Consider the following 12300-nt stretch of genomic DNA (forward strand, 5'->3'; position numbering starts at 1 on the left):
TTAAGTGAAAAAAAACACCGTCCTAATCCACCGGCCCCCCCACCCCTTTTGTGGGGCGGGGCTGGTGGAGCCTCTTCAGAACCTTTTATGGGCTAATGGACGTCTCTCTTCCTGGATCTGCGAACAGCATCACAGTGAAAATAAGGCACTTGAGCGGCCTGCATCTCCGCATCTCGCCGACTGCTCATTCAAAGGGGTGCTTCGGGTGGCAGGTGGAGTTATAATTATAGATTAGGAAAAGCCTCGTCAGCAGCTGTTGCTTCTGTTTGTTCCCAGCGATCACTGTCATCAGTGGGCAAGCTGGCGCAAACAGGCCTCCTCAGCCAGTGGAAAAACCTTTCACCCCACGCCTGCCACCCGCCGCGGGTCTGCTGAGGACCACAGGAAACCCGACTGAGCGCAGCACCCACCCCAGGCCCCTCTTCACGGGGAGCCTGAGATTGGAAGATTTTCCTTCCCGTCGGGGAGTGCAACCCACATAAATAGGTTAGTGCACAAAGCGTATACCTCTGCATTTTAATTCTGACCTCTGGGGTTTTCGTGTCCTGCCGGCACTTAAGTAGAAGGAGGAACTACTGGATGGAAGGAAGGTCCTTTGCGACCATTTGTTTCGTTTTAGGACTCTTCCCACGAGAAACAAATGATAAAATGGGCCTAATTCATCAGGCGTCTCTTCTCTTTTGGGCTGTTTTCGCCTGGACAGGGAGACAAGGTAAAGCCGGAGCAGGAGCCCTGGCTTTGTGGCAGGCCTCCCAGCCGTCCGGAATGGCCGCCAAGAGGCCCCGGCTCTTCATTAAAATTAGGCATGTTGGAGACGGACAGCACTAGGGCTTCCAGAGAAATACTGTGGGTGCAGCTCCAGAGCCCCACCCGGTAGGGAAAGGTCCGCGTAGTTGGATTGTTTGCCCCACTTTACGCAGAGCATTTTTATTGTTTAGGATGAAATGTGTGATGCAGGCTACTTTATATGACAAATCTGCTGGAGAGGTTATTTGTTGTATCTAGTGGAATTCTACCTAAAAGAGCCGTGATTTCAGCCTCAGTAGCTCTAAAGACTTTCTTTATGGCTCCTTTTGGAGAAAACAAAGATTTCTCCCTCCCCCACCCCCTCTAAAAATCTCATTTTCTCTGCGCTTGTTCTGTGGTAGAGGGTAGTTGAGGAGGGTAGAGGGTAATTGTCAAATATGTATTTGCTCCAGGCCATTTATTTCAAAACGTTAAAGATTGATGTCTTAGTAAAAAAGTGATGGATTTCGGTCATAGTGGAAATTCACCTCCAGGGCCCTGTTCTCCTCGCACCCCATCCCTGGAACTGACCCAAGTAGGAAACCAAACCCTATTCATCCCTGCCGGCCATCTGACTCCTGGCGGCCTGTAGGTTACTGAACAGAATGACTGCAGCCAGTTTTCTTTGCGCTCATTTATTTTCTTATGACAGCAGGTTGCCAGGGCTCGCCTCTCTGGAAGCGCTGGGTAGGTTTGAACTACTAACCTGTATGAAAACCAACCATAGCACAGGGACCTCAACCTGAGTAAAAAAATTCTTAACTAAGGACCTTGTTTCGTTCCATTCCAAATAGAAAGTGACCCCGAGTGGTTGATGTAAGGCTTTCCAGCAGGACTGTGCCCCTTTCTCAAGATGACCATGACCCACTGTGGGCTGTCTTTGACGTGTGCAGCGCGCTCACCAAGCCCTGAGCTCCGTGAAGAGGCACCACAGCCAGCTTAAACAAGAGAAAGGGGTCACTTTGACCAGGGGCTTCCTGGTCCCAATACCTCTATACAACACTTGAGCAAATGGACTCCAACCATCAGCTGGGCAACTGCTTTTGAAAGTGTTCATTAAAACAGCATTATCAAGTTCCCCAATTCTTGCAGTAGATGAAGAAAATAAATGCTGCATGACATCACAACATCTTTTCTCTAATTTATCCATGCATTCTAAAATGCTTTGAGTGATGCCTATGTAATCTAAAATTAAGATTTGGCCATTAAGGCGAGTTTGAAGACGGTTCACATTATTCCTTCAGGAGCCCCCTCTCCCCCCTTCTTCGGCTAAGAGATTTAGCGCTTAGTTGGAAGTTAACTTCAGTTTCCAAATTGTACAACGTGTTCTCTTCCCTGAGGAAGGGAATCTGGGTGGCTGGTTATTGGCTTGAGTTTCTTTTGTTATACAGACTCACGCTCTAGTGTACACTTAAAAAAAGTTGTGTCTTGTCTCCTTGCTCCTCTAGGACAGAAACAAAACTACCCACGATGACTGTCACTTACTCCAGTAAAGTGGCAAATGCGACCTTTTTTGGATTTCACAGGTTACTCCTCAAGTGGCGAGGCAGCATCTACAAACTCCTATACAGGGAATTTATTGTGTTTGCTATTCTTTACACGGCGATAAGTTTGGTGTACAGGTACTTTGCTTTGCATGTCTCCTTATACGGCCATCACAGATCACGTGAGAATACAGTCTCAAAAATCTGTATCCGCGGGTTGCTGCTGACTTTTGCATAACGTCACTTCCTTTGCACGAACCTCTCTGATGTCATCTTCTCCTCAGGACAGGGTATCTTAATCCATAGCTAACCATTTTTTTAGGATGTGAAGTAGGTTCTAACCGTCATGTTCTGGTGGCTCTAATTCCAGGTCCATATTAGTTACCAGGTATTTAAGTAGGTGTTCTCCCACTTCAAGAGTGTTACTGTCAGTGTAAAATGGAAGATTTGGCCGTAGATCTTGAATGCACAATTATTTTGAATGGCAAAGGCCATAGACACAGTATCTGTGCCTCTTTCCACAGGTCGTTCGTAGTTTGAATTTGTGATTTGACAGCTTGTAGCAATTCCTTACGTAATTAACCTGTTCATAAATAGTGTGGTCATTTTGCTAGAATGACCAAAGTTTATAATGCCTGTCAACTTGGCCAATAAACACCTCAACTGAAAGAAAAGAAGAAAAAAACCCTAAGGACTAATTTCTTCTCTTTTTAATCCTCCAATTTGGGGACATTTTCTCATAAAAGCAGATGCTTATTCTTTATAACATTACACCCTAAGCCTGTCAGATACATTTGAGCAACATCATGCATAAGACATACTTTTCTGACTAAAAATTATAGTCTTAATAAAATGTTATCTTTATGAGTTTTATTATGAAAATGGTTTGCATGCAGCTTCCCCGAAAGAAGCCAAATTTTAGAATCGGGAGGCTAATGGTTGGAGGCTGCATTTCCACCTTTTCTAGTCCCTCGCAGTTCCTTTCGCTCTGCACACAGCAGAGCGCGTTTCGGTATCTGTGCTGTCATCTGCATTCTTCCTTGCAGCCGCAGGGCCTTGTTTGGAGAAGACTGGTCATTTATCTGGCTAATGCCCTTCAAGAGGAAGAGTCCTTTTGCTACTCTTGAATGCTCCAAACAAATATAAATAGTATACATTTGGTCAAACTATCATTAAAAGGAAAATCTTATTTAAAGCTTCTAATAACTTTTCAAATACACTTTAAATAATATACTATGTTGACAATTTATTTCTGCATCACCTATGCAAGCCTTCAGAATATGATATGGTGGCAGACAACAATGCCGTTCCAGGAGAACTGTCTCATTCGTTTATTTTTACTAATGTGAATTTATTGCTGCTACTGCCACTTAGAATAGCATAGCCCTTAAAACAGTTGCATTGTAGCCAGCAATGCCCCGTAAGGCCTCGGCTTCTAGTGAGACCCTATAAAATTACATGCAAGTACCTTTTCTAAAGACACTAACATCTACTACAATAATCGTTAAGTCAAATCATCTTTTCTTTTTTTTTAAGGTCAAGTCTAAATATCTTAAACAATGGTATAACTGAAAATATAGGCTAAAGTTGTCAAGCAAGTCAAATACATCTGTGGGAAAATACACCGCTTTATTCTCATGTCTACTAATGTCCCTAAGTGGTTTGATTTGGTTTGTTTAAATCTATTATGAGTAAAGAATTATACTTGGTAAAAAAAAAATCATCAGATAGAATCAGAACTTAATAATTGGACAAAAAATGTCTCTTAGTTGTTGTTAAGTTAGGTGCCATTGAGTCAATTCCAACTCGTAGTGACCCTATGTGCACAGAAGCCTCGCCCCAGGCCTGTGTCATCCTCTGAACAGTTGCTGTGTTTGATCCCACTGTAGTAGCCATGTGGCAGCCCAGCCCATGGGGGATCTTCCTCATTTTTGCTGGCCCACTACTTTACCAGGCATGATGTGCTTCTCCAGAGACTGATCCCTCCTGGTAACGTGTCCAAGATACACGAGGTGACTTCTCACCAGGCTTACTGCTAAGGTGCATCCTAGCTGTACTTCTTCCAAGTCATTTATTGGTTCTTCTGGCCGTCCAGGGTATATTCAATATTCTTTACCAACATCATAATTTAAAAGCACCAATTCTTCAGCAGGCCTTCTTATTCATTGCCCAGTTTTTTGCATACAGAAGTGATTTAAATACTATGGCCTGAGTCAGATGGTCCTCAAAGTGACCTCTTTCCTTTTTAATACTTGTTTTTTTAATAAATACTTTTATTGGGGGCTCTTACATCTCTTATCACAATCCACACATTCATCCAGTGTGTCAAGCACATTTGCACATATACTGCCATCATCATTTGCAAAGCATTCTCTTTCCACTTGAGCCCCTGATATCAGCTCCCCATTTCTTCCCCCTCCCTCCCCCCTACCCTCCCTCTGAACCCTTGGTAAGTTATAGATTCTTTTTTCTATATTTTACATCATCCTCTGTCACCCCTCACCCACTTTCCCATTATTTGACCCCTGGGAGGGGGTTCTAAATTGATCCTCATGATCGATTCCCCCTCCCCACCCCTCTAATCCTCCTGGTAGCTCTACTTTCATTGTTAGCCCTGAGGGGGTTATCTATCCTGGATTCCCTGTGTTGTGGGCTATTTATTATCTGTAGCAGTGTGCATGCTCTGGTCTAATCCAATTTGTAAGCTAGCATTGAGGTCATGAAAATGGAGGGAAGGAAGCACCAAAGAACTAGAGGGAAGTTGAGTGTTTCATGGGTGCTATACTGCACCCTAACTGGCTCATCTCTTCCCTATAACCCCTCTGTGAGGGGATGTCCAATTGTCTACAGATGGGCATTGGGTTTCCACTCCATGCTTTTGCCAGATTTTCTCAATTCGATATATTGTTTGATTTCTTGGCTAAGGCTTCCATTGACATTGATTGTAGATCTAAGAAAAATTAAGTCCTTGACAACTTCAGTTGTTTCACTATTGATCATGATATTGGTCCAGTTGTGCGCATTTTTGTTTGTTTTTACATTGGGTTGTAATCCATACTGAAGACTACAGTCTTTGATCTTTATCACTGAGTGCATGCCTTAAGTCTTCTTTACCTTCAGCCAGCAAAATTGTATCATCAGCATATCACAAATTGATACTGAATCTCTCTCCAATTCTTCTTCATATAATTCAGCTTCTCCGATTATTTGCTTAGCATTTAGATTGGATAAGTATGGTGAAAGGATACATCCTTGATGCCCACTATTCTTCATATTAAACCAGAAACAACTGCCCCGTTGTCTGTGTTCGGGTTCTGTATGAGCACAGTTAAGTGTTCTGGAATTCACAATCTTCTTAATGATACTTATAATCTCTTATGAGCTATACAGTCGTGAATAATCAATAAAACACAGGTAAACATATTTCTGGTAATATTTCTGGTATTCTCTACTTTAATAGCTAAGATCCATTTGATCTCAGCAATGACATTTGTTTCATGTAGCCTGTAGTTCTTTCTAGGTATTAAAATATTTTGCCTAGTGTAATGAATGTACAAATGTGCTTTAAACAATTGATGTATGTATGGATTGTGATAAGAGTTATATGGGCCCTCAAAAAATGATTTAAAAATTACAATTAAAAAAAGATATTTTGCCTATTAAATATTTTCTCTGCAAACTTGTTAATAGCAAACATTTATTGTCACTTAATGACACGGCCATCTCTTAAGTGGTCTTGCTTTCATTATACGTATTATTTAAGCCTTACAACACCCCTGCGACATAGGTTTTATTACAATAGGAAAACAAAGGCTCTAAATACTATGACAGCCAGAATTCAAGGGGACTGGGTCTTGTGAATTTTCTTTTGACAGAGTGAAATGTCACCACTTTTCTATCCCTAGTTTTAGTGGAACATATATTTACGTGTTCCTTCTTTGACAGGCTTCTGCTTTATATAAGTCTTGGATTTCGGGGGCTGACTGTAATTTTAAAGTATGCTGAAGGTACAAATCTGCAAATGGCAACCTGGGTTTGTCTGATCCTTGTGTCCATGTTCTCCACATTTAAATCCTCTTTGACCATTTGATTTGAAGCGCAGAAACAGTCTGGCTAGCACTCGTCATCAGCGTGACCTGGATAGACCTTGATAGGCCAGCAGTTGCTGCCTCTTGTCAGCCTTTCTTGAGTTCAATATGGCTGGTAGGTCTTCCACCACGCCCGCACACCTTCTTTGTCAGTACTACCAACACCGCCGACCCCCACCCCCGCCCCAGTTCTTCCTCTGCAATCTTATTGGTTGCTCACTGTTATCTCCTTTATTTCCCCACCTCCTTTAACTAAGTTCTATTAGGTAGTTGAACCTTCACCACTTGTCATAATGGACCTTTCCTAGAAACGCCTGTTCCCATGGAATGGCCACACTCACTAATTTATGTCAATTTAGTTCTCCTTATTTTGATCATTATTATTAACCTGACTTCTGACATTTCTACGAACTCTGAATCTCCTTCCTACCATATAAATAACAATAATTGTCCCATTCAATGCACTTAGATTTAATATGACCAGAAAATGGGTTTGGGTAGGTTGGACCAATTCTATAATATAAACTTTGAGACAGTAATTTAATGTAGTTATAATTTTTTCCTTTCCTAATGTGAAGCCTGATTTATATTTATATTTAAAATAATTGCGGGCTTTCAAATAATTAAAGTAGCCCCTGAAATACAGCATGTATAATCAAGAATGTACTACTAAATGGCGTATTCAGGAGAAAGAGCAGGAAATTCAATTCAAGGTTATTATTCAACGAATAGCTCAGAGTAACCCTAATTCAGATTCTTCTCCAAACCCAATGTATTGATCACACAAAAGTTGTAAAAAAATTTTTAATTAAAATGGTTCATAAGCCCCACTGTCTAATAGCCAATATTAATATTTATGTACTAAGAGCATTAGTGCTCAAATTAAGCAATTTGAAAGCTTTTGAGACACATCAGTTCAGGTAAAACAAGAAAAAAGTGATTGCTCATTTTTTAAAAAGCAAAATTAAGATTATTTGTGCTTAGTTGTTTGCACTGAATGTCACTTGCAAAGCAGGTGCAGAAGTATAATATCATAAAGGGCTGTGTGCATTTTATTTTTGCTCCAGATTGTTACTTACAGGAGCCCAAAAACGTTACTTTGAAAAATTATCAATTTACTGTGACAGATATGCTGAACAAATTCCAGTAACCTTTGTGCTTGGTAAGTACAGGTCCCACGCAGATTGCAGCCACACAGCTGTCTCCGTTAGGATGCCGCCGATGACTGCATGGGCGTGTAGCCAAGCTGAGAGGCATGCCCCAAAGGCACTGCTTGCAAAGGACCCACAGTCCTCCCGAAGGTTTGCCTTCAGGGCTGCTTCGCTAACTTAACCCAGCAAGTTTGAGGTCATGTGCTCTTGGACAATTACGCCTTCCCTCCACTAACTCCCTTTTTGCAGCCAACATAGGAGTTCTAATCCTCACCAGGCACTTTTCCTCCCCCTGGAGGGCAAAAGCATTCCATCTGGATAACATCCTGTTAGACCCCAGCCCCTCCCAAATCGGCTAAACTTCCGCTAAAAGCATCAGTGTCGCCACATCTGCCCAAAGAAATGGGTTCATAATTTCTTGTCGTTCCCCAGGGTTTTATGTGACTTTGGTAGTGAACCGGTGGTGGAACCAGTTCGTGAATCTGCCCTGGCCGGACAGGCTGATGTTCCTCATCTCCAGCAGCGTGCACGGCAGCGACGAGTACGGGCGCCTGCTCCGGAGGACGATGATGCGCTACGTCAACCTCACGTCGCTGCTCATCTTCCGCTCCGTGAGCACCGCCGTGTACAAGCGCTTCCCGACGATGGACCACGTCGTTGAAGCAGGTCTGTGGACAGCTCTCCCCTGTCTCCAGCTTTGCGAGTCCTTGGAAATGCCCAATCATGTATTCATTCCTTCAAGAAGCATGCATCGAATGGATTCCTCCCTGTGTACCAGGAGGCGCCCTGAGTGGAAGAAAGACGGTGCCATCTGTGATGGGCAAGGTTCCAGTCTAGGAAACCTTATGAGCACGTTCCCCTCTGTTAAGTCGGGTCACTACGTGATGAAAATTGACTCAGAGGCACCCAACAATGACTACTTATATCCCAGAAACCGTTTGAGGGGACACAAATGAATAAGACCTAGTCCTGCCCCTTATAAAGTTCACTTGGAGGCAGGCAAGGAAAGAGGAAACAGTAGATAGCCAAGTTGCCTTAGGGTTATCAATATAATTATTATTATTCTACTTATTTAAAACGATCTTTAACATTACCATATGTTTTACTAGCACTTGACAGCTTATTTATCCTCATAGACATTATTCCGATTGGACCTCAAAGAGAGAGAGAGAGAATTAGGAAATCTATTCAGAAAGGTGTGACCTGTCCTGGGTCACACGGCTAACAGGTGGGAAAGTCAACATTCCAGTTCCGGCACAGAACTGCCCAGTGAATGCTTGTCCCACCACATAGGCTAATTCTAGGAAGACACCCCCCACCCCCATGATTTCTTTCATCCAGGCATTTCCTGAGCGGCAGTTGTAAGAGACGGAATCCACAAAGAGGAAGCAGTCATTCTGTGTGGACTCCTAGACACACTGCTGGGAACAAATGATGTTTGAAAGGTAGCTCTTTTCAGTGTCAATGTTTGGCACAGATGCTGGGAGACCAGCCTTCAGTAGGGGGAGGACTCAATGAGTCCTGTCTGGCAGGTGCTGAGTAAATGTTGGTTGTTGTGGCTGGGTTACTATTAACAGGTCCGGTAGCTTATTGGAATGTATGAATGATGATATTAAGGATAGAAGAACCATGAGGTGATTGTCTTTACATGGGGTAGAGTCAAATAAGAGTGCTAGACTCAGTCTCCTCTTCTGAAATGTCCGTGAAAAGGGAATCATTGTTTGAAGAATCGTTTTTTGTCTTTATTTTTGGTGTGTCTTTGGAGAAATTGGGTTGACTTTGATTTTGCTTGCTTTGTTTTGCTTTCTTAGATAAGCAACATAACATCATGCTAAGAGCACACAGAGTCAGGGTTAGAGTCCCTGCTCTACCACTTACGCACCACTTGACCTTGTGCAAGTTACTTCGTCTTTCTGTGCCACAATTTCCTCCACCCTAAAGTAGACTGGTCACAGTTGAGAAAACCACTTATCTTAAAGGCTTTCTGTGAGGATTAAGTGAGACATTCTTTGCAAAGTTTCTAGAGCAACACCCGACACAAGGCACATGCTAGGCGAGGTCTTGCTATCGCTAAGGAAATATGAGTACAATTGTGTAATATAGTCCTTGGGTCGCTTTAGAAGACTCAGTGTTGACATGACATCCTGGGTTTTTTGGATCCGTGGGGCCAGGAGGTTGTAGAAATAAGGAAGGAGAGGTGTCATTGATTAGGGGTACAGAATATGGAGTGAGGGAAGTTAGAAAAGGATTCAAGCAGAGTGTATGAGTGACCCAAACTCGCAGGTACATTGCATTAAACCTATAGGATTGTTTGTTCATTTTTAATTCATTGCCACACCATCCTCCACATTTAAAATTTGGATCTGGCTTTAGAAAGATTGAATTGAGAAACAAAACAAAAGTGAAAATACCAGTTGATAACGTTAAGTGTTTTACCTTAATGTCTACAGGATCAAATACAATAAGAATTGCCTCCTCTGGGTGCTGTTGTGTGACAAAAGATGTAGACTCAAATAAGAAAGGTTTGACCCATCCCAAACGGATGCGCGTTGGATGAATAAAGAAGTACTTCCCCAGTCCTGATGCATCCTTGGAATGAAGAAAGTGTGTGTTCTGGCAGAAATCGGATGCCATGCTCAATTCTCAAAGCAGATCTCATTCTCTGAGCGTCACTCCTGTTTTAAAAGCACAGCAGGAGAAAGCCAGCACGGCTGGTGAAGCAGAGGCCTTCAGGTTCTCTGATCAGGCAGGGGCTCAGAAAGGGCTGAGTGGAGCTCAGGTGTCACGTGACACACAGAGAGGAATGGCAGGATTTCGTTTTGTTTAGATGTATTTTTCTTTGATGGCCTACTCCTTGTAACACGTGTCTCTTTCAGTACTTGTATTCTATTGTTGTTTTTCCCCTTCCCAAGGCCTTAAACTTTCTTTCCCAACTCAACCACCAATCCCCCAACCATTTTATGAAAATCTCAAAATCAGTCATTCACTCCTTGAGGTGTATTTAAACTTCTGCCTCAGGTATGCTCCATAGACCTATAGACGCTCCACATATTGAGTTGTTTGTGTAAGATGCAGATTCTGAGGCCCTATTTCAGAACAACCAAACCAAGGCAACTACCATCAAGCAAACTCAGACTCAGTGCTCTATGGGACAGGGTAGAACTGCTCCCTAGACTTTTCGAGGCTGTAAATCTTTACAGGAGTAGAGAGCCTCACTTTTCTCCTGAGGAGCAGCCAAACCATTTTTTTACCCTTGGGGTCAAAGGCTTTAACCACTGCCAAGTAATTCAGTACTAAGAGGAAGCTGCACCACCTAAGAAGACAAATGGGTTCAAGGTTCTATCCATGCTGCAGGCTCCACAGTTATACCGGAGCAGTAGTCTCAGGGCACCATCTAGAGGAAGTTGATTTTGAACTGTTTAGACATTACCAGTGAGAGAAAGACGAGGCTGTCTACTCCCCTGAAGAGTTACAGTCTTAGCAACCTACAGAGCCAGTGCTTCGCTGCCCTTTAGGGTCCCTGTGAGTCGGAATCCGCTCGATGGCAGTGAGTCTGACTGGTCTTTTTGGTGGACATAGCAAGTGTTGATTTGACTGTGACTGCCCTGTGTGGAGAAGCTGGGGAAGGGGGAGCTCTTGTGGGGCCAGCAGTGATCCTCTTGGTCCAGCAGTCCCTGGCGCCTCTTTCATTTTCGAAAGTCAGAAGAAGGATTTCGTGAGAGCAGCCTGTGTCCCCAGAAAGAGAAAGTTAGAATGGCCGTGGGGCAGCCAGGGAAAGGTTACAAGCCCACTACCCTCTATGGTGGGAGACACATTTCAGAGGGCAGGTCCCAGGGCCAGCTGCCAGGGTGTACACCTTCTCTGTAGCTGTGCAGCGCTGGCAGCCAGAGCTTCCTGGTCCCTTCTCCAGCACAGTCTGTCTGCACGTGGGGTCAATTGCCAAGTTGTCCCAACTGGGCATATGCCTCCCCCGCTTCCTGACTGCCCCACGCCTATGCCAAAGTTGCCAGGAAGAACAGGAAGTTCCGGGATGCCGGAAAATATTTGGCAGATCTCTTGAGCCTAGAGCCAGGCACCTGCTTCACCGGAGGGCAGAAAGCGCTGTCAGCAATGTGCAGGGTCCCAAAGGGGTGGGGAAATGCTGAGGGCACTTGTCAGTTGTCTCCCCTGGAAGGAAAAAGTCCAAATTCTCAAAGTCCTAAAACCCATTAACTGAACCAACCCAAACCAAACTCACTGACAGTAAATCCATTCCCACTCATGACGCGTGCACGTGTAACAGAGCAGAACTGCTCCGTGGGCTTTTCTTGACTGTCATCTCTATGGAAGCAGAGCCCAGGACTGCCTGCCTCTGAGTCGCTGGGCCCGCTCCGTCTGCCACCTTTGACGTCAGTAGACGAGTTCCCAGTTGATATGGTTCCAACTCAATACTGTTAAAGATGACCACTTCAGTGTCCCACGCACAGACTCAGATTCAATAAGCGAAGGGTGAAGTCAAAGAATCTGTAGACTTAATAAGCTTGTGGAGACGGAGCACCCTCCAAGAAACAGTGGGCTTTAGTCGTGGAACTTCCCTCCTCTCTCTTCCCTGTCTTGCTCAGGGAGGGGCCTTGCCAATGTAGACTCGGTCCTGGTGGGAAGGGCGACAGCACTGGAGCTGGCTGGCCTTCAGAAGCATGGAGCTGACCCTGCACTGGATCTGGGCATGCCTGGGCCTGCAAGTCCCAGCCCTTCTTGCTGTGTGTCTGTGTATTTGTATTTGTTTCATTTTTGCTTATTTTTAAAATCATT

The 12300-nt window shown here is 43.9% G+C and overlaps 1 protein-coding gene across 1 annotated transcript in view; it reads left to right on the forward strand.

Annotated features, from left to right (window-relative positions):
- Positions 1-246: 246 nt before the first annotated feature.
- BEST3 (bestrophin 3) overlaps positions 247-12300 on the forward strand; it is a 41823-nt gene continuing 29769 nt past the window's right edge. Inside the window, exons 1-4 of the mRNA XM_045288881.1 lie at positions 247-486; positions 2235-2408; positions 7426-7520; positions 7942-8175. Coding sequence (XP_045144816.1) covers positions 2257-2408; positions 7426-7520; positions 7942-8175 — 481 coding nt within the window. The 5' untranslated portion in view covers positions 247-486; positions 2235-2256. The remainder of the gene's footprint in view (positions 487-2234; positions 2409-7425; positions 7521-7941; positions 8176-12300) is intronic.

The sequence above is a fragment of the Echinops telfairi genome, unplaced genomic scaffold, assembly GCF_000313985.2.
Source record: "Echinops telfairi isolate 266 unplaced genomic scaffold, ASM31398v2 ScPeMD7_2;HRSCAF=8, whole genome shotgun sequence".
Classification (NCBI taxonomy): domain Eukaryota; kingdom Metazoa; phylum Chordata; class Mammalia; order Afrosoricida; family Tenrecidae; genus Echinops; species Echinops telfairi.